Genomic DNA, 23,554 nt, shown 5'->3' with positions numbered 1-23,554 from the left:
TAAAACAAGAAAGAACTGTGTTTGCCTTCTCAGTACTCATTTTAACTAAGTTCAACAACTTGTTAACACAGAAGTTCTTGGGGCTGTTCATAGTCCACAAAGGGAATCTATCTATTATGTATCTTTAAGATTTTTTCTAAAATACTAGTTGTAGTGTATAGTCAGCTGTGGTATTCTTACAAACAGAATTTTAATTTGAAGATATTTATTGATTAGGAATGTAAAACTAAGGAAACGTATGTAAGTAGATTTTTCAGTGATGAACACTTTCTTTTTTCAGTGGTCAGCCTGAAGGCCATGGACACATTGAATAACCTGATGTTCTGAGTGAGTTAGCAAAGGGTTTTTTTGAAGGAGTAGGAAAGCATTTCCGAAAAAGCTTCTGGATATGGGTTTTGTCTTTAAGTTTTACTTTGGGGCTTACTTATTTCTTTAACACTTGCTCCTATGTGGGAAGGAGTTGAGGAACTGAAAAGGGAATGGAGAAGGGTTTCAGTATTATGTGTTTGGCACCTTTCTGAGCTTGTTTTTAAGTGCTGTAATTTACAAAAAAATAAATAGAATAGAGTATGTGCATGTTTCATTGCAAATGAAAAGTGTTTACCCTCTCAGATACTCACAAATAGAAATCCTGGGAACTATACAAATGCACAGTAATGAGGATTAATGACCTGTTATGTAAGTTAGTATTTAATTGATTTGGCTAAATATCAGTCTGTATGAACAAATGCAATTTTTTTAATCCAAGTAATTTTTTTTGCATATGCAAATATATGTGCTTGGAGCTCTGTCAATCCCTGGCAAATTCCAATGTGGTCTTTTGTGAGTTTATAGAAGCCTCTGCCAAGTGTACTTTCAGATAATTTTTCTGAGCAAAGTTGGAATCTAAAAATTTCTCAAGAAGGCTTCAACTCATGCAATTGCTTGCCAATTTTGCAAAGTCAGTAACAGAGATGAGCTAAGTACAGTTTGATATCTACCATAAAAAGTAAAATAAATAAAATGACTTTCAATCTTCCTTTTACCATTGTCACAAACTTAAAATCTTGCTAAATGTCATGGAGGTGGGCCCATGGCAGAGGTTTTTTCCAGCCTGGATTTTCCTTTTCTCTATTCTGTGCTTTGCTCACCATGCCATATATCTCTCTTCAATAGTAAATACATTTTCACCATATCAATATATCAAAAGTCATCAAATGGTGTCACAAAGCATGTGTCTATCTAAAAGAAAAAAATACATTCAAAAAACCTCTAAAGTTCATATTGATACTTAATTGGAAGGGTATAAACCATGCTGATAGTAAGCAACATCCAACAGAATGTTGTCCCAAGCCAGTTTAATGTACATTTCATCTATCTTTAATTTGAAGAACTGCTTACAGAAACCATATTTGGTTAAGTTACTTTTTGTTGTCGTCAGGAGATAATGTCAGTCAGATGGGGCTGAATCTACAGAAGGCATTACTTTTACTAAAGCTTCACTGAAATTAAATTCGGAATTTGAATCGATGCCCAGGAATGATGTCAGCTATAGCAGATTAAATTTTCTAAGATCTCTTCATTTTAAATGTGTTTTTAAAACAAAGCAGATAATTCTTCCAGACTTTGTCCTTTTAATGTTTTTAGCCTTTGTTTGGGCTGAATAAACCATTATACTTTGGGTTATTGAGTATTAAATTTTAAATCTGTTTTGTAGTAACCTTTGCATACAAAACCATGGATTTAATAGATGCATATGTTTCAACAATAATTTGTAAGTAGTGAAAAATTCAATATTTTGTCTATCTTTTGCATACTGTTGTAATTGTTCTTTTATATTTGGGAGGAATGAGTAAAAGGAAAGGCAGAGAAATAATTACTGATGTGCAGTATTGTCTGTTACTTATCCTCAAAAATCAGTTACACAAAATAGTTCTTCAAATACTGAATAGTGAAAATAGTATATAACATGTAGGAAAATAGTTAAATAATTCAGTTTTCTGTCTCATATAGTATTGTGTATTAGATGTACCTGGACAGGATTTTGTATTATTGTAACAAGATAATTTTAGGTTTGTTCGCTCTGCTGATACGCTTATGATCTGACTAAAGCCTGAAAACTGCTAGCCTTTTTATTTGTATCCTGTTACATTAATAGCAGTTGTCATTATTATTTAGACTTAATCTGCTAAAAATCTTAATAACACAATTAAATCAATTGCGTCCTGCAGCAATGAATTCTGCAGGTAAATTATATCGTCTATATCCTGCTACTGGAGGCAATGTGAAGTATGCAGATTTCAAGTACTTCTTTAAAAGAACTTTCACGTGACTGGAAGTAGAAAGTCCCGACTTACTGTAGTGCAAAGTACAGCTTTGCTGATACAACTTTATCCATGGTGGCAGTACTTTAATGTATGGTAGAATCATAGAGCCCCATTTTTTGTTGGAAGGGACTGCTGGAGGTCATGTAGTCAAACATGATGAAGGTACTTGGGGACTTGTCCAGCTAGCCTTGAACACACCCTAGGATGGCAATTCCACAGCCCCTCTGGCAACCTCTTCCAGTACTTAAAACCACCCTCATGGCGAAAATTCTTTTCAAAATACTGGAATTTCTCATGGTAATTTCCCCCCCAAATACCAGAATTTCTCATATTTCTAATTGTCTGTTGCCTGTTGTCCTATAAATGTGCACCTCTGAGAAGAGTCTAGCTCCATCTTCTCTGTATCATTCGACTAGGTAGCTGTAAAGAGCAATGTCTCCACTGAGCCTTATCTTCTCCAGGATCCCCAGTTCCCTTGATCTTTCGTAGATGATAGAGAGCAGTCTCACAAGGACCTTGTCCGGCTCCTGCAACACCTTTGGATGCCTCCTATCTGGTCTCCTGGACTTGCTTATGTCCAAGCTTGTTAAGTGATCCCTTCCCTTTCTCCCTCTACATTCCCACAATGTCTGCAAGGAGGCTTAGGGACTTGGGAAGTCTCAGGACAAGACTTCCCAAGGAAAAATAAAATGATCTTTTCTATTCTTTTTAATGCCTTCCAAAGAAGATACTTGGGAACCTTCTTTACCATCCGTTCTTTTCTCCTTTTCCAGAGCGCATCTTCACCTATGCGTGCACGTCTCTTTCACCAATGCAAGTAACTGTCTTCATACCATGAGAATTTCTTGGTTGAGACCAGTCAGAGAAGGCAGGGGGAATAGGTTTGCCATTCCTACAGAAAAAATGGTTGGCTAGGTTGCACCTGTGTAGTTTTAGTCTCTATTATTTCTGTGGGATATTGACACATGAGGAGGATTCACTGATGCATAATGTTGAAATAAGGAGGTACTAAGGTAACATTTATCTTACTGTTGTATTCTTCTGTTTTCGACTTTGGCTTATACAAAGGTCTTTAAGTGATATGACCTATTATTTTTTAAAAAAATCAGACGTGGTGTTACTTTCTGGTATGAAAAATGTCAAGCAGTAGGTTGCTAATGATAGAAAATGTTTGTTAGGTTTTCTTCTGCCTTTAATCTCTGATCTCACAAGTGGTACATGAATACTGTTTCACTCTCCTAGTAGAACAGAAACAATGTTGGTCTGACTTCTGAAGACAAATGTAAGATGAAATCTTTCTATCATGTTCTGTTGTTATACTTGTGCTACTGCTTTTTGTCTTGTATACTCGTCATAGCACTTGGATAAGTTATATTTCTACTTCTTTGTCTGTTTTTCTTCTGTTTTCTCATAGTTTGATAGAATTTCTCTCACCAACACAAGTTATTTATGAAATTCAGAAAGCCAGGTACAAAGTGCTTGTAAAACTTCTAGCTGCTTTTTTGTACAAAGTACAAAATACAAGGTGAGTATATCTCAAGACTGTATTAGAAATTGTGTTATCTACTACCCCTTCATTTCTCTAGTCTTTATTAAGAAGTCTTTCAAAAGATGGGGGAAGTTATATTAAAAAAGTGTTCATATGATAAATAAGAATTGTGTAAAATTTGCTAATTTTAGCAACACTTTAAAAATCAGCCCCGTTAGCCCTAAAAGCTCTTTCCTCTTCAGAACTCATTAGTCAGATAATTCAGTTTAGTTTTTACTGATTTGCAAAGATACCATAGCAAGGTAAAGTTCACAGTGAGGAAATTTTACTCTGACCACACCATTTGCGCAACACTTGAGCAATATTTTAGCAGTGCTTAGTTGCCTACAGTGGGAATTCTTTGCTGTTGGACGTCTGCACAGGGGGTGCTTCTATTCCTGTTTTATTTCATTCTCTGCTGGGGCTCAAATTTTGACCCCAGGAGTGGTCAGTTTTTTGTGAGAGTGAGGTGGCAGTGTATACCTTCTTACCTCTGACTGTAAGCTCTTCTTCTACAAGAAGTGGGAAGCAGAGTTTATGGAGGACTGCTTTGATTGTCTGTTGAATGGGAGAAGAAACAATACTTCAGCTGGGATGTGCCCGAAAGTGCTATTGCTTAGAGTGCTGTGTCAGCAAACAGAGCCACCTCTGACATCCATCTTTCGAAAGGTCATGAGGCCTGGCAAGCTGCTTGCAGTTGTCCCAGTGACAGTCTTACTCCTGAACTGTGTCATTTTAAAATACCAATACCATTGACGGAAGAGGAAAAGTTTGTAAACAGAGACATTTAGGCTTCCTTCTATAAAAATCTTACATCAGCATTTTTTCCTAGAACTGCATTGGTTAGCTTCAGTTACGTTCACTATTAGACTTCTGTTTTCAGAGAACTCAGTTCAAACTTTTTGGAATATATCTATTACTTTTGCAAAGTAAATTTATGTTTCTCTATGAAGGACAGTCTTTCATTAAAATCTTAGTTGTATAACTGTAGAAAAGCATAATTTCTAAACTTCTATGAATAATGCATCAATGATTCAGAGTTTAAACTCTATAATAACTGATCAGAATTCAGAAATTGAGCTAAATTCTAATAATGCAATAATAAGCTGATATCAGTTTGAGATAGGTTACAGGGGCCGATCCAGGTTTTCGTAATTCGAGGACCAGAAACAATATGTAGTTCATGTTCTGTGAAGGTTTATTGGAATGCAAAATTAAACAAAATCCACATGATGGAATGCTGAAAAGGCTGAATTAGAAGAGCGTGCTAGAAGTAATTGATAGCTTTTTTTTTTTTCCTTGTTAAAAATGAGCAAAGAAAACAATGTTATGATTTCTAATGAATACTAGACAAATTGAATGTTAGACAATTTGTGGATAAATGAAGTCATTAACACAGGGAGGGAAAAAACCCAATCCTGAACTATACATACACAGTAATGGCCTCTGTAATATTTTTCTTACTCAAGAAAGTGATTCTGATATCATTTTGATACTTATCTCAAAATGCAAGCTCAGGGCTCAGCAACTATGAAGACACATGAAAGGTTTGTATTTCTCAGGAGAAGAACTGAGAATAAAACGTGAAATACTATGCCAGTCTGTAAATCCGTGTCATTTACATGTGACTAGTATGAAACTGTGAATAGTATGAAGAATATGAACAGGAAACAACTATCTAATGTTCCTCTAAAGCAAGAATTTAGGGAGAGCATAAACAAATAGGGATTTCAAGAAGGCTTTAGGCAAATTCGTATGGAATAAATCTAGCAGGGGCCGTGGGACATGCTATCAAATGTAATCTCTGGCTCAAAAAGTCCCTAGTTTCAGAAGATGCTGGAGAAGGCTCATTTTATGCTTACCTAATTTCATATTTGTTCTCCAGATATGTAATGTTGGCTGGTTTTGCAGACAGGATATTGCCATGGAATAATAAAATCAAAGGTCTTTATAGCCCTCGTATTCCAGAAACTAGGCTGTTTTAATGAACAAAAGGAAATATATTATTCTGGCTACATCCAGCTTTTTAGTGGTCTCAGTAATATTCTGGCAGGAGCTTGAGTTTAAATTTGAGCTATGACCGCTTAGTGTAAATGTTTGCAAGAATTTTAGAGTTGCAGCTCAAATCATGCTGGTATTTAAAGTTGAAGATTAATGACTGGAGCACATTCTTTCTGTTTTATTTGTCAAAATTTAATACCTTTACCTAAAAATGGATCACAGGAGATATTTCCTGTTGTGTAAAATTCCTGCTCCGTGACATAGAGGGCCAGATCCTTCATAGCGCAGCAGCAGCCCTAAGGGACTTACTATGCTAAGATTCATTTGTAAAGTACCACCCAACGCAAAGGATTGTGTCACTATGTGGCCTCTCTTTTACAGTTTTTGTGTCAAGCACTTTTTGTGTTGATGCACAACAGTCTCATCAGGAAAAGTTTCCTAGGCCAGAAGACATCGGTGGGAGCTGAATCAGGCCTTTTGGAAACAGTGGAACTGTCTGAGTAACTTTCCCACTTTCTAAAGCAAAATCCCAAAGCAGAACACCTTAGTTTACAGATTCATGAAAATCAGTATGAACTCACCACAGTTTTGCTCTGTACGAAAGGTAAATTAACTGCTTTTTGTATGTATAAATACAAGCTAATGTCATTAAGTTCACTGAGATTATTTAAATGTTATAAATTGGACCACTTTTGTAAACAATCAAAATATATTACATTAAATTTGGGTAACAGGAAAGTTTTAAACTAGGTTTGTGGTTTTTTTTATCAAACGATGGCTTTCCTTCAAATTTTTGAGGAAGGCATATAGACGTGAGGAAATCTCATTAATCCTCAAATGGGCTGCATTTAGTGAAAAATTTTGTAGCCAGAAATAAAAACTTACATAATTTAAGATCTTGTACCAGACTAAAAATGTTACATGTGAACTGCAGAATTTTTTTATGACTACTGGAACATATAATGAATGTTCATGTTGTTAAAATTTAATCCAGTCATTTTCCATCACAATATAGTAAATACTTTTCATTATATACAGTCATCTTTAAAACAAAACAACAAAACCAACAAAAAAAAAATCCATGTCACCATGTGGAGTTTGATAAAGCTAGCTGCTATATTAGAATAGAAACATCGCACCTCTTTTTCTATATATGTTGATAATTATGTGCTTGACTTGAAATATTCCCTGAACTCAGCATTTTGGAATTTTCAGAGGATATACTGTCGTTCTTTTATCAGAGGGAAAACAAAATGTCAGGTTGAAATTCTATTTCTAGCTTCTCCTTTTCTGCAGTGATAGTCAGATATCTATATCCTAATGGTCATTGTTTAGGCGTCAGGGGCTGGCCTGAAAAGTGGTCAACAATGTAAAGATGCTTAAAATAGTTCTGAACGAACAATAAATCACTAGTCCTCTATCCTGTTTTACTAGTTTTTTTCTTACTTGTTCACCCAGGCCACTTTGTAGCCTGAAATAGGAAAGAGCTTATTGACTATCTGTTACTCATTTTAAATGAAAAGTCGTATAAATAATCTGATTAATGAACCCATCAATGCTGGAAGCTATCAAACATATGATACTTTTGCTAACCACCAGTTATTAAAAGAAATTAAAATTGCATGAACTTAATCTTTCAGATGAAAAATTAAGTTACTTCACAGAAAACAGCTGTGGCAGCACAGAAAATAGAACTGTTTAAGAGCTCAGCTGGAACACTCAGGCTGATTTCACAATGAAGTTATTTTAACAAACTCTGAAAATTATTTTGATCTTGCAAAAGAGTGGCAAATGTACCTTTTTGTTGGTGAATTAAGAACTCTGATTTTTTTAGTTTGTCAAGAAGATTATGTGATGACTGGAATATGATCCATAGGTATGGACAAGAGAAAGCCATGTACTGCAGAGAGGGTTTATAAAGAAGAGATGAAAATGGAAAAAGATCCTATTGTTGGAAGCTGGAACTAAAATAGTTGGAAAAGAGGGGCAGGTTTTTTAGTAAAAAGAATTATTAAATACTGGAACAATTTAGAAACAAGTTTGGTTCTTTCTTACGATTATCTATTAATGTAATATGTAAACAAAAAAAAAAGCTTTGTAAAGGTATACTTCAATGATACTGTCGCTCTTGAAAGTGATGTGGAATTGGTCAAACTGGTGGGCTAATCTGCATTCAGCAATGCACCTGACTGGATGAAACTGTACTTTTTAGATCATAGATCATACATGTATACTCATTGCTTTGTGTAGATACTTTCTGAAGAGTCAGAAATATTTTCATTTTGAGTGAAGTACAAACTGCTATTTGTTGCTAAAGTGTTTCTAGAATGTTGGATTGGTAGCATGGATATTTTTAAGAACACTTTCTCTGCTTGTAAGAAAATGACTGTACTTTATTAATGGAAATTAAAATTAGATTTTGCCAGTCATGAGAATTCTCTTGTGAGTAGCTGAGTGTTCTTGTGCTTATAATGTGCTATCCCATTGCTTCTCTGTGGGACCCGCTGCTATCTTCTTTTTCACGGAATGTATTTGAATATCTCAACCCAAGCTAATTAAAATGCCTGTTTTCAAAATCAAGATTTAAAAAATGGAAGTAGAAAAGATGCAAGGGACTGTCTATATTTCTGATAGATTTTTGTCTGTCCTGTTCTTAAGCTTCAGTGAAAAAGATTCCATTATCACCCTGGGTATCCAGCTCTAGTGTTTAACTGTTGTAATTAGAGAATGTTTCTTAATTTTTAGCCTAAACTTTGTTACAAATTAAACTGCTTACTATTTCTGCTACCCTAACTATAGACAATCCATGATTTTTTTTTTTAGTATTGGCATCCAATATATATATTAAAAATCACCACGTCTAACCAAAGTCTTATTTTATGGACTAGTAAACACAATTATTGTATCTGTTCTTTATACTAACTGTATTTATATTTATCTATATTTAGTCTATTTTTTATTGTTGTTCCCTCTGGACTCACTCTTACTTGTCCAAAATCCTAAAGCTTGGTTCCTAAAACTGGACAGAAGAGTCTACCTGTAAACACTTCCTGTATTTTGCATTTACTTATTTATATTCACAAATTTGCCTTTTTTTTGTGGCATGGTTACCTTGTTCACTTAATAATGGGCAGGGAGAGCGTGGATCTGGTAAGGTAGCTGTGTCAGATCAAGCAGAAATTCTTAATCTCCTTTCACTTCTCTAAGCTGATAAATCCGTGCTTGGTTTATGCTCAGTCCGTGTTCTATTTCAAGGGAAACCACCTTTATTAAATGTTTTTACAATTTTTAACAGAGTAGAGCGAGTTCACTCCTCCGTCTCCCAGAGCTTGCCATAGGTTCTGTCTGGATTAATCTGCAGACACTATTTTGCTATTGGCAGGAGGTTTACAACTATTTACACATGCTAAAAGTGGTCAGGAATTACGTTGATGGAGAGTAATACAGACAGGAAGCATTATAATGATAAACAGACAAATAAACAGAGGAAAAATGATAGCCCAAAAAAAGATTCTTGGGATTTGTGCAGGGCTTCATTTTCCTTTACACTCCTTTTTTGTAAGTCTTTATCGCTAGTGCAATTTCACCAGCCATATCAAAGTTTAGTCATTAGTGTTAGTGACTGTACAGAGTGAATAAGATAGGAGATGGAATAATGGTATTTTTCAGTTCTCACTCTACCCAGCAGTCCTATTGGTGGTCTTAGAATAATGTCAGATGCAAAAAAACATTTTAATGAAAACAGTCTGTGGTGGAGGAGTTACAGCTATTCTTAAGGTAGAAAAAGCTCTTTTGGTCGTATGTCTGACGAAAGATGTAAACTTCTTGTGAACGTACTGCTCCATCAGTAATGCATTTGGGATGAAGAATAATTCCGTTGCGCCCCTGGCCTCAGGTTTCAACCTGTAAATGCAGGTGGTTTTGCTGGCCTCTGCTAACAATCAGTCTTTCAACAGAAGTTTAACATTCAGTTGCTCAAGGGTTGATAAAGTACGAATTAATAAGGCAGATAATTGTCATACTTTTAGAACCTGTCATTCTGTGCAGTCTAATATTTAAGAAAGAAACAAATATTTTATTTGAAAATTCATCAATTCAGGTGCTTTTTGACTTGAATTCACATAGTTCTCTCTTCTAATTTTTGTTTGGAAAACGTATGCATAGATATTTACACCAAATCATGGGTTGATAGAAAAAACTTGACAGAGAGGTATTTTGCCAGCACAACTTTAAAACTTATCTAAACTTTACCTTTACACTTTGGTTGAACTTGTGTGTCCCAATGATATTAAACACATTTAAGTGATACTAAACATCTGACTGTCAGCAGAGTTTTGTTCTTGTCGTTAATCTTTTTGCATGCTAGACTGTTGAACTAATTTTTAGACGTGCTGCCAGTTTTTACCATCCGTGTAATACTCCTCTCATCTTTTAAGGTGTTTAAAAGCCAAAAGCTGGAATCCATCTTGCTGGAATTAATGTTAAAATGCAGAATATGTTAAGAAAAGGCCCTTCTGATTTCAGCTGCACTTAGATTTCAAGTTATGTAGCAATTCCCTGAAGTGCAGAGGTTCTGAGTAGACTATTTCTGAAACAGATAATATTGTGTATACTCCAATACAGTCACATCATTAAGTTAGTATTTCAATACAATTCTCTTCTCTTTGATACTGACTTTTGGAGAATACTAATTTTGTACAGATTGAATTTTTTGAAAATAGCAACTGTGAAAATTAAACGTGCATTTGCTGATTTTTCTCAGGTTCCTTACATGTCTTCTGTAGGTTTTGCACTATAAAGCAAATTATCCAGCCCAAGCTGAAGGATGTGTGGAACATATTCTTGGCTCTTTGTTAGGGGCTCTCTATATATTTACTTTTCCACCATACATATGCAGTACCAGTGGCTCCATCATCTTGTTTACTGATGCAGAAGGCATTTTGCAATGCTTTTATGGGGAGACTACTGCATTACAAATTAAGGAGGAAAGCTACTGTGTCTACAGATAGTTTTTTTATTTTAAAATTAATCAAAAATATTTTTGTATGCCATGAGAAGCACTTTTATATTGAATAAAGATGTGAGAACTACCGTATTTCTATCACTTAGCATTCTGTTCCCAGTGATGGGCAGGAGAAAATACTTAGAAAATGAATATAACAAAGAATAGATACACAGAGTGATCCTTCTCTAATACGCTTTTTTACCTTGTAACATCCCATGGTTTGTTCACATCCTGAGCTGGAGGTTTCACGTGAATATTTTGTTTAACAGCCATTGTTGGACTTGTGGTTGATACCTTATGTAGTCCTTTTGGAAATAGTTTATGGTTTTGGACTTCAGCATTGCTCCATGATGTTGAGTTTCACATTTAGTAACACAGTAGGTACAGAATTACTTTCGTGGAGAATTTTCGTTCTGTTCTGTTACTTGTTAATACTTATATAAATTAAAGTAGTTATCAGGGATGTTCTGAAGTGAAAATACAATTTTCCTTAAAGTAAATTGAGTGCAAGGTCATATTCAAAGTAGACTTAAGAACAGATGTGGCTACGTAAGGCACTTGGGCATCCAAATGCTGTTGACTGCAGTGAGGTCCTAGACAACATTAGTGCAGATTTAAGACATCTGCTTTAATCAACCCAGCTTCACTTGGCACCAGACTGATCTGTGAATACTCACACGCAATCGTGACAGACTTTCAGAGCAGGTGACCTCTACTAAGGGGCAGTACTGGACAATCAAATGTGACAGGGTCTTAATATGTCATAAGTAGGTTTGCAAATATATGTCTGTTTGTAAGTAGTTATCTGGGATCTTGTGAAGTGAAAATACAAATTTTCCTGTTAACTATTTAGTTGTTTTGTTGATTCTTATCTTCTGCTTTCCTTGCTGTTTTGCCTGCCAGTCAATTACTACTGAACGCCATTTTTCTCGTGTTTTCTCAAAGGATGAAAGAGATTTGGTGTGGGGTTGGGGCTTTCTTCTCTCACTGTTAGGAAAGGTCCCAAGTGAAACCTGACAACCCCGGTTAGAATGCTATTACTTACAGATGCTTGTCCCCCCAGAATATGTAAAGTAGTAAAGAAGGTAGTATAGTATTTGGTATTAACTGCTTATTTTTTGAGGGGAAAGAAATTTTCTGATAACCCAAACCTCACATCCTCTAGCTGCAGTTTAGATAATCATGGTTTAGCTTTCTGTACACACCTTCTGAATTTTTCTGATTTTTCAAATGCAAATTTTAGATGACTCTATGGGACTGATACAGGCATCCAGAGTGTGAGACGGCGGCTTCGGAGAAAACCTCATCTTTGTTTTATTCTTTCTTCTGGTTGTTGGAACATAATCTATAAATTTAAACAGCAACACAATAGATGTGACTGTCTCCACAGTCAATAAAATATAGAATCAGATTTGGTTTACTTTCTCTGTTTTCACCCCTTAAGTAGGGCCCAAGCTGGGTCCAGGTAATATCTGCAAGAAAATAACTGCATTTAGGGCATTTAAAAATGAAAATAATCAGGTTATGTGTTTAGTTGTTTTTATTGCTTTCCTCTGTTGATCAAGTGGATGTTTCATAGATGCAATATGCTGCATTACTAAGTAGATTTTTCCTTCGATATTTTCATAACCTGGATTGGGGGGGTCAGGAGCACCTTATTTTTCTTTAAAGCAAAAGCATACATGAATGAAGACCTTGATACTTTTGAAAACACTGATGTAATCTGCTTTCAAGGTATCACATGCAATACTGTGTATGATGCAGAACTGCACCAAACTTACAGGAGATGCTTGGGGTTATGATGCAGAAGATCTTGTGTCTCAAAGGGGGTGCCTTTGCCCTTCTGTACCGAAAGCTCAGGTTTGTAGTTCAGGTTTGGAAAGGGCTGCTACGTGGGGTGTAACGAATTATTCCACCTGTTCGGGGTCAGCTACCAGAGCAAGGCTGGTTTACAGTAAAACAAGCTATGTTAAGGCTAGATTCCCTAATTTACATGTATAGTTTGAGATGAAAAGACTTTTTTTTCTCTACTGGAATCTGTTCAGTTATAGTATTTTATAAATATCAAGAAACATTTTCTTGTTGCTATGGCCTTTGTGTAAGTAACGTATAGCAAAAGGGAATGATTTTCATGTTTTCTTTGTTGAGTAGCTTAAAAGGAATGCTTGGAATAACCTCTTTTAGACAATGTGTAGCTGAAACAATTTTACTCCGTGTTATCTTGCCACCATGGACTAGTTATCTTTACATCTGATGTAGTTCAGTGGGATATACTGGCAAAGGCTTTGCCAAATCCACATTTCCTAATTCCTTTTGACTTCTATTTGGTATTCTCTCCCTCTTTCTCTATTTGTATGCTCATACCAATAACCTGACAGCTGCAATTTTTCACGGTCAACTACAGCTTTTGTGTTCAAATGACTTACATTTCCAATACCTCTTCTGTGCACGATTATCAAAATTATAATGGCTTCAGAAAAACTCCTAAAGGAGAGACTGAAAACGTGAAATGTGATAAAACAGGCAGTGGCCTCTGATAAAAGGAGCACAACTAACCTGGAACATTTATATTTATTCTACAACAGTTTATTCTACACTGTGACGGCAGTCTTGCCCTTTTTGACATTGAAAGGCTGCAGTCTCATGTTGTTATGAAGTATACCGTTATCCTTGTGATTCTCTGTGGCAATTTCAATCCATCTGATTTCAACACTGCTGCCAGTTCTTGAATAGTTTCCTCTCTTTGCAAAAATCAGCATATTACATTTGTAGCCAAACTGCTTCCTAATGAGTTCCTAAAAGTTGGTGTTTGTTTCATGAATATTGCTCCTCAACTTCAGCCGATGCTTTTCAAAATCAGTTTGCCAATTCATCCTAAATAAAGAAGTTAAAAGCCACCAAACCTTAAAAACCTGTAACCTCTATTTTCTTAGGTTGTGCTGATTGCCTCGTGACACTGTATAAGTTACACGCAATTGCTGAAGTTCCCATTTTCAGAAACTGTAATCTGGTTTTCAGTGGTTCTCTATAGTCATGTTTTGAGTAAGGTAACCATAGCCTCTCACTTTCTTTCTGAAGTACTACAATTCAGTACTGAAAAGTTGCAAAAGTCTCTTTTAATGGGAAGTAAGACTAAAGAAAACCTCAAAACTATTCTGTACTCTCCATTTCTTTTTCACTCAATGTCCAGCTTATTTCCTGTGTGTGAAAAAGTTGTCTTTCAGCTAAAATTACTAGTGAATTTCTGCTGATTGATTTTCACATACCTGGAGAAACATGTAGTGTGCAACTGCTAAATGAGCTTCTATCTTACAAAGCAGGTCGAGATGATCCTTTTATCACCCTGCGTTGAAGAACTCTCCTGCTTTATTTCGTTCACTGAGCTGCAACAAGCTTTCTGCTGAACATTTGATTTCTTCTTGATTGACAGCTATTTGTCTTTGTTTTCAACACTTTCCAAACTCTGCTTCCAAGGCCTCTTTCCAAGTGCAGCTGCCCAAAAAGTAGTCGTCTTTTTATCTTTTTCTGTCTTGCTACTGATGATGCAGTAGCAGATTTTCATCTGCAGTTCTTTTTGTTCAGATTATCCATAGCACACCTCTCATGCATTCCACATCTTTCAATTATTAATTTTTTGCCATCTGTCCATCTCCCAGAATTTTTCAGATTGTTTGGTTCACTGAAGTAAATGAATGATTCCTTAAAGTGAGCGAAAGTTTGTATTTGAAGTAAACAAGAATAGATGTGGCTACCTAAGGCACTTGGGCATCCAAATGCTGTTGACTGCAGTGAGGTCCTAGACAACATTAGTGCAGATTTAAGACATCTGCTTTAATCAACCCAGCTTCACTTGGCACCAGACTGATCTGTGAATACTCACACGCAATCGTGACAGACTTTCGGAGCAGGTGACCTCTACTAAGGGGCAGTACTGGACAATCAAATGTGACAGGGTCTTAATATGTCATAAGTAGGTTTGCAAATATATGTCTGTTTGTGCCCTGAGGTTTATCAACTAATTTGCTTGCAAGCTTTCATGGGTATTTTTTTTTCATTTTTAATTGCCTAAAAGCTTTGATAAATCTGACTCCACATTCGTTACCAAGATGATATGCCATGCACACACACAAACAGAAGATATTTTTTCTCCCTGCTACACTTAAGGCTTTGTACATGCAGGACACGAATAGATATACATACGTTAGTGATTATATGAAGAAGCCTCAAATACAATAAATCAGATGTAGCAGAGAATACTAAAATAAATTAAAGAAAAAGGTAAATGTTCCTTGTTGGATGTCCTTATTTAGATCATCTATTCACTGTTAATGTATCAATCCCAAATGTTTTACCTACTCACTTGAGTCAACGCCAATGCACTGTGTAGACCACACGTGTAAATCTTTAACGTTGCTATTCGTGAATTAGATGTCTACTAATTTTATTAATATATTCTATGAAGAATCTGAGTATCCATGATTACTGTAACATCAATATTTTGCCATTGCCATATTGCTGAATACCTATATATTTAAATAAAGCCCATGAACTTTAGTAAGAGCAAATACTCCAATTTCTTCTGCTGTGCTTCTTATTGATTAATAATTCACGTGTCTGGGCATTACAAGCAAGCTGGAAACTCTGCTTGTGAAGAAGGGGATTGTACATCACAAGTGCAAGTGTAATAGACAGCGGGGAGGGCAGAGGGAGACATGGAGAATACTGTCTAGCAAACCATTCCTTTTCTGCAAGAGCAGAATTTGAGTGATGGGATCTCTGTCCTATCTTAAGTTCTGTTCACAAAAAACACTTGAGTCCACTCCCAGGCAGTTCTTCAGTGATTTAACGTCGTTATTTACAATGATGTTGAAGTCTGTCTTACCCAGCAAATATATGCAGTGCTTTACCTGCTTAAAATTAAATGTGTGTTAGCGCTTGCTAGAACAGGGTCAGGACAGTCAGCATACAGACATAATACCTGCTGTCACTACTGACGATAAATTTATCTTATCTTTTGGAGGGCTTTTTTTTTTGTTTGTTTGTTTTTTTGTTTTTTCTTTTATGTTTTCAAATTCCTTAATTGGTTCATGGCTCTCCTGCAGTTCCACCACAGGGAGATTTGTGCTGTCGGGTTTTGAGGGATGAGTATTAGTCTGACAAGTCACCCTGCAGGCCTCTTGATACTTCCTTATTCTCTATTTATCATGAGTTAGATGTGTTGAAGATAATTTCAAACAAAGCAGTGTATTTAATTTCCCCTCAGAAGCAGAGGATTTATTTAAAATAAAGCTCTAATTCTCCTCATCAAAACCTGCATGATCCCTTTCCTGTTTCAATAGCTGATCTCTAACTGGGCTAGCTGCAGTTTCTCCCCAATTTTAAGGTAAGTTATTTTCATTTTAACTGTAATTTTGGCATAACTGTAAAGGTCTCTCAGTACTCAGTATTGAAAAGCCAACCTGATTTCTTTACTGCTGGGTGTATTTTAAAATTATTTCTTTGCATTGTTATTACTTCTGAAGTGAAGTATCTGTAGATGAAAGAAAAGGAGCTTAGGATACATTAAGTGCAGGTTCCTATCTGAGAATTAAGTGGCATTCGGACAGTTTTATTTTGCAATAATTAAGGGTGAAAAAGTTAATTATTCCTATTTTAGTAGATCTCCATATTGCCTAATAGAAGCTTTCCTTTAGTGTTCACCTTGGTATGGAAATTTTAAGTGGAAATTTAAAAAAAAATAAAAAGCTGTGGGCAAAGGGCACAGAAGATTATATTTTTGTAGGAGAAAGATGTACCGTGACAACAGCTTGCTGGGACTGTAGCACAGACACTAGGTTAGGTAGGGCAAGAACAGAAAACCAGCACAAGAGCAGGAAATGGGAAGAGAAAATCATTGAAGATAACGGCTCAGTTCAGGTGCTCTCTCACTCGGTTTGAAATAGTTTAGTATTGGATCTTCTTTAGACCAGTTTGTACTGCAGGGGCACAGATGTATGTTTCTGAGCAAGTCCGGTTGTCTGTAATTCCTCCCCAATCCCCTGATTGTTACGTATGGGCTGTAATGTGCGGTAGTTCTGTATTCCAGCGGCATGGTCCTGTCCTTTCTGCCCCGTGTCACTTCTGGCAGCCGGAGGGGTGTTGGCACTGCTTTGACCCGGTCGTTCTCAGCCTCTATGCCTGCCTTCCTCTAAGTGGGAGCAGGGGGGCACGCTTGGCTGCTTCATTCTCTGAGCATTATTCACAGAAGCTAACGGGAGGAAAGGTTCTTCCTTCCCCCATGTCTCCATGAGGATTTCTTTGCTCATGTTTCCAAGATAACAGCATACCTAAAAGTTGTATGTTTGTTTATTTGTTTGTTTTAAATGGTTTGTTTCTTTCTCCTTAGGACATACAGGACACTTGCTCTGGCTGCTTCCTTGATTGTCTAATACCTTATCTGTTCATTTTGGTGTGTTTCCTGCTGCTTCTTTCATTTTCAGAGACACAATTTCATCCTTCAGTCTGATCTCTGGTGGTTTGCTGTATCGATCCTCAGGACGAACCTTTGGGGAGGAGGCTGCTTTGTTTGTCCTTTGTTTAAGCCATGCCAGCTTTTGTTTTAGGAATTTCTGTTGTTGCAGTGGTGTGGTCCTGTGGGGAGCAAAGCTTCTACAATTTTCCTTCGTGGAGTTCTGGTGAAGTTAGCAGGTGTATATCCATTTGCAGTGCTATTGTTTGGGCAGCTTGTTCCTTCCTCCCTTCCTGAAGGATATTACCTGCTCATAATACTTTTTCTGCAGTAAATCAAAGCGATATATTTTCAACTACTTATTTACTTGTGTGAGAGAGAGAACAGCTTGCAAACACCACTATTTTTCCATTGTAGAATTGGACAAGAAGAGCCGGGAATACTTTATGAGAAAAAATAGGCCCGTAAAATTGCCCTCTGTCCCTGGAGGTTTGTGTGGTTTCTGTAAATACTTAATTTCTTTGCATTGCTTCAGATGTCTGGCAGTTAAAAGATAGGGAAGAATGCAAATTAGTGTGAGACGTTCTCATTAGTTATTCTATGGAAGGATATTTATACTCTTTCTTACAAACTTTAGTGGGACTCCATGCATTACAGCAGTGGAAAGTTTGGAAGTTTTAAAGTGGTTTCTCAGTGAAGTTTCAAAGGTACTACTGCCACCTTTAACCAAATAAATGCTTTGCAGTTTTTTGAAAAAAAAACAGCTCTTTGTATTTCTTTGCTGTCATCTTATGATGCTGTTTGAAAATTGTAAGAGTTGTCACTCATCCAATGGCTGTTTTTCAGATATTGCTAATGAATTTTATGGGACTGACTCCTATGTGTCCGAGTCAGGCATAATTCTATGAAAGTGTATGAATTTATAGTGGTTTAAAAATGTGTATGTGTTAAATCCATAGAAGTAAAGGAAATGTACTATTTAATTATTCACCTGAAATCTGTGTGTAAAAGATGCATCTCAAACTGGTCTATAACTTTCATAGAGTATATTTTAAATCTATCATGTGCATAAAAGGTATCCTAGAGCAAGGTAATTGATTAGGAAATTTTGAAGTGTTAGGATTATTTCAAAGCAGTGAGCCTCTTTTTTATTTTTCTGTAAGATCCTGAGTACTTAACAGTATTATCCATTTCTGCCAATTGCATCAGATGTAAACCTCTCATCGTCTCACATCTTTGTAAAATTTAATGCAGATAAAGCTGTCTAGTTAAAGTCATACTGAGATATGCATCTCCTACCCTTAGGCTCCTTCCAGTCAGCATCCTGAGGACGCTCATCCTCACTGTTACATCGTGGACCCAAAGCCGCTTTTCCCAGCTGGCAGTGACACCAGGAGCTGGCAAAGCTTGGACATATTTACTCCTACGTGGCGCACCCCTCTTGCCAAGCTTCTTGCACAGTTCTTACTCTGATTGAAACAAACATGATCACTGAGTTAAGTCTGTGGTATATTTGATTATTTGGCTGCTGTTTCAGAAATGAAAATTGTTACTGACTCACCGAACAAGACAGGTGCTATTTACGGAGTACAGGAGCTGCTCTGCAAACCCAAGTCTGTGGCTGAGCAAGCAGCAAGGAAATCCTCGCCTTTGCTCTCCCCAAAACCCAGCTTGGCTGTACAACTAGGTTCTTAGGTTTGCACTCGAAAGGCAGAGCTGTGAATCTGCCGTACGACTGATGTACCGTTTAGTCCTCGACCCTTTTGCTGTTTGCATGCACTTAATTGTTTTTTGCTGCAGACACACGGAGTTCAGTATCAGATTTTGACACATGCATGCTGCTGTCCCGAAGGATTCGCTGAGCAGGCTGTCTTGCAGCTGCTGCATTTTCCACCAGTAAAATTGACAGTTACCTACTGTGTGGAGTTGCTAGGAGAAGGTGAATAGTCATCATTATGGCATATTCCCTCAATAACAACCTGTAGAGCACTCTCATTTCTCTTCTGCAGGGATTTATACGTGTCTTCACTACCGATTTAGCATTTGTACAGTCACATTGTTATTGAGAGGCTGGTAGATATTTATTCATTAAGAATCAATTCAGGATCAACTAGAGAGGAAAGCTCTGGCATTTGAACATGCACTTTTTTTGTAGAGTGATGTGTCTGATACTGGCTTCTACCATCTGCTTTCCTATTGCAGCCTGTTTCTCCAACCTGCAGAACAGAAACCAGCCTTTCTTTCCTTCTGGATTGTTAAAGCTGTTCACATTTATCCTGCATGGCAATGAACTGTAGTCCATTTTAAGGAATCTTTTGTGCTTCTGTGCGTATTCCTACAGCATAAAAAGTGCATGAGAAGGGAGCTTGAGCAGTCAGTAGTGTAGTAGCTGGCTCACCCATATGGATTAGACTCGTGAGGTCAGAGGAGCTGTGCGTACTTGCTCTGTGCTTGGGGCGGGGGGGGCAGACTGGATTTGTCTGTCAAAGTGAATAGCGATTCAGGCAGGATCGTCCCTTAGCTGTTGTGATTGTGGTGTGTTTTGATGTGACAGCAGCTACTGTCTAACATGCGTGGATCTTCTGACATTTGTAGTGGACTAAAGAATGCTTTTACTTGCTGCTGAGCCTGACTGTAACTGTATCACTGTAGGACAATAATGATGGGGGCTCGAGCGACGGAAACAACTCGGGAACTGGAAAGCACCTCTATAAAGTATCAAATAGGAGGACACGCGGAGAAAATGTGGCAGCGGCTCAAAGGAATGTGAGTAGCTTCTCTCCTTGGCTTTTGTTCTGTTTCCTGAGAAAGATCGTTTTCGTCTGTTTGTTAAAAGGACTAATTAGCAAATGGGAGAGTTATCTCTAAGCTGTGCATAGTATTTGCCCTCGTAATACAATACATCGCTGTCATATACTGTGGTACTTAGATTAAAGTCAGACTCTGTATAAGGTTCAATCACCGAGGTATATAACTAGTGAGAGTTATTATACAAATTTAAATGCAAGTAAGTCCTTTCAGGTTAACACTACCATAGTTCTGATACGATTTTGTAAATGTTACCTTCAGAATCAGCATTGCTGGAACTGTTTTATCATTCCTGTCAGTATATACAGGTAAGTGTATTATTGCAGTTACATAGGAGGTGTCAATACTTTGCCTTTTGAGAGTGCAGGTAAATATGTTAAAGTGTGCTTAGCTATTAGGAGGATGCTATGTCTTTGGTTTTTTGTCGGTTATTTTGGTTCTCATTAATGCTAAAATCTGACTGAAGGACTATTTGAAGGGTCCACTGTGCACCTGCTGTGTCTAGTTCACTCCACTCATGGAATTTTCAGTGTAGACTTTTGGTGCAAATGATCAGTAAATAAATATCTGCAACCTGTCAGAGGGAAACTCCGTCAAACTAGTGTGTTCTAAACCCCTTAAACTTCAGTGCCTCCTTTTAAGTATTTGTCTGGTTTTTGCTCTGAAAGCTGATGTCAGGAGGTTACAAATAAATACATTACATTTGTTGCTTTGGAAGCGAGCAAATGGTATTGTTGTTTTTGCTGGAAACATTTGAAGTACTAGGTTTCTAAAGGTATTCCACAGATGCTATAGATGCTATATAGTGCCTCAGCTGATGAAGGAAGACATGTTACTTACAGTGCTAAGAGGATTAGATGCATTGGCGATGGCACTGCCTGTTTCCCCTATGCATTGGGTAGAGATTCAAGCTGGCTGTGGGAAAGGGAGTTTCCACCATCTGCTTGCTTTTAAGAGAAACTTGGTTTGCTTCACTGGAAAGTTGCTATTCAGTTGTGGCCAGGGATTTATCAGAACTTCTCTGTGATATGCTTTTGAATATTTGCTCTGAATCCTACCATCACTCTGTTTAAGACTGTGCACCTTGGGAACAGTTTTGCCCCTAGAAACCCCAAAATGTACGTAGTGGATCAAATATTTTGATGATTTCCTGATGCCACACACCTTGCCTCTGAGTCTCTGCTACTAGAGACCTCCATCAGTTTGTGCAGACTTCCATTTCTGTAGGGGCTAAGCTGAGGCATCTGTTCATTCTGTCAGTTCTCTCCTACAACTTGGCTCTTGGGTCGAAACATTTCCTTTCAGCTGCCTCTGGAATGGTTCCATTAAACAAACTAATGTAAATAACTAAATATTAGTGACAGTCAGTACAACAGCTCCAGGAAATAAGGTTCATGCTTCTTTAGGAGTAGTTAAAACAATAGTTGGAGTTTGTGGTGTATCAAAATCAAATGGAGCTTTAGTGTTTGAAAACCATGCATCTTCCGCGGGTTGCTGCCAACCTCATGACTGTTGGGACTGCAGGACAAGATAGTGCTAAAATACTTCTATTTAGAAGAAATGTGTTATCTTATTAGATATGTGCTCAGCTGACTATTTTTTCAGACTTCCTGATGATTTAATTTTAATTATTCACTAATTTCACTATTTCACTAGTTTCAATTGGAAATCACCGACTAGTCAATGTTATGAATTTTGTATGGGGAAATTTCAAAGAGTTGCATTTTTCAGAGCAGATCTCTGTGCTCAGTTTGTAGTATGAGCATCAGTAATTAAGGAAAAGGATTTGTTTTGCTGATGCACAGATATCAAAGTAGAAGTATGTTAGTATGTGGTAGGGGAGAGGGACAGGTAAGTGGGACTGCAACAGGCAATCTGACTTGGGAAGAATTATTTTATAAATTGTCAATCAGGAGAAATGTTGCATTCTAGAGTAGAGAACTTTTAATAAAACTAACATGTGTGAAGCAAATTACTGATTTTTAAAAGGAGAGTACAGTAGTATATCTGTATATTGAAGTCAAGACGTGGTATGAGTTATGAAGCTGAATCTATTCTTGCTGATAAAATCCACAGACCTACAGAGTTTTCACCAATGTATACATGTGATTTCAACAGTTTTACTGTTTTTTGCCAATTGAAAGTGCTGATTATCTTCTTGCAAGCAGGTCATTATTTCGGAAAGAACATTGGATTTAATTTAGGTAACTATCTGGGTAGTGTTTAAAAGCTACACAATAGATCTGTACTTAAAAGAAGTTTTTATATTCTTTTAGCATTTCAGCTTTTAACATAATAGACTTTTAGTTATGGGTTTGGCTGCATAATTCCATATACATTTAACCTCATGTCTTGGGATGTTTTTGTTGTTGGTTTGTTTTTATTTTATTCTTGTAAATGTAGGCTGTTCTAGAAGATAGTCGAGTTGAATACTCTTAAGGATAAATGAAAATCCTTGTTTGAATGCCCAATAAGAAAACCTGGGTATTGTGGAAGCTTGAATGACAGGGCATTTCTTTGGGTTTTCTACTCTATAGGCTTACATAGATGTTCCTAGCTTAATGCTCTTCTTAAGTGCTGTGATAAAAGCTTGGATGTTTTGAACAAAACAAAAACCATAACTAACTTTCACTGGGTCTGTGTGGCCCTACAGCCAAGCTCTGCCTTTTCCATGGCAAGTGAAAATCCAACTCTATTTTCTTTACATTGCTATTGCAGCAACGCTGGTAAAAAGGAGATTCTCTGGCATAGAAGAGATTAATTTGAAATTAATAACTTCATTAGTGTTGGTGCTGAGTTTATTGATGTCTCAGCATATAAAACACAAGCTCACTGAAACAGGATTTTCTTGTGAAAAGAAGTCATATACATTTCTGTCTTGACTTGAGCTTCTGATCTTTGAATTAAGACCTTTTCAGTATGCAGACTGCAAGCTTCTTGTGGTTTGTACTTCAGGGAGAAAGCAAAAACAAATAAGTGACAACCAGATAACTCATATAATAGTGGAGCTTTTATAATACTTTGTTATGCAGAAAAGTAAAAGTAAAAGCCGTTCAAGCCACTGCTGGAATTCCAGCTGCCTGACTAAAGGAGACTGTTGTACACCTGCTGCCTCAGAAGGCATCTCATCACAGCCTGGCCAGGGCACTCCTTCTGGGACCATTCAATGTTACTGATTGCACTTTTTCTCCCTTAGCCTTTCATTCGCTATTAGATGGAATCTTACTTTAGGCAGTAACTAAGTCTCCAGCTTAAATGTATTCTGGTGTCAACAAGACCAGAAAGTTTGCTGCCTAGAAGATTTTATCTTCAGATGCCAATAGAGCATGGCAGTGAGCTCTGAAAAAGAAGCAGCTTCTTTAAAGTGTTTTGATTCAGAAGCCGTATAACCAGATTTAAAGCAGAGCTCTGTATGCTTACTGCCCTTGCAGTGTTTGGTATTCTCCTTAATCTACAGA

General features: G+C 37.0%; 1 protein-coding gene across 9 annotated transcripts in view; it reads left to right on the top strand.

Annotated features, from left to right (window-relative positions):
* The window catches only part of PDE1A (phosphodiesterase 1A), a 235,525-nt gene that overhangs the window by 46,401 nt on the left and 165,570 nt on the right, over positions 1–23,554 (top strand). For 5 of the 9 annotated variants that reach the window (XM_075430504.1, XM_075430512.1, XM_075430514.1 and 2 more), the window contains 2 exons: positions 18,594–18,783; positions 19,941–20,054. In XM_075430504.1, the coding sequence (XP_075286619.1) occupies positions 18,773–18,783; positions 19,941–20,054 (125 nt within the window). In that variant the 5' untranslated portion in view covers positions 18,594–18,772. The other 4 variants (XM_075430506.1, XM_075430507.1, XM_075430508.1 and 1 more) reach the window with 4 other exon arrangements.

The sequence above is a fragment of the Opisthocomus hoazin genome, chromosome 9 (genome assembly GCF_030867145.1).
Source record: "Opisthocomus hoazin isolate bOpiHoa1 chromosome 9, bOpiHoa1.hap1, whole genome shotgun sequence".
NCBI classification, from domain to species: domain Eukaryota; kingdom Metazoa; phylum Chordata; class Aves; order Opisthocomiformes; family Opisthocomidae; genus Opisthocomus; species Opisthocomus hoazin.
This window is presented reverse-complemented; position numbering and strand designations above follow the sequence as displayed.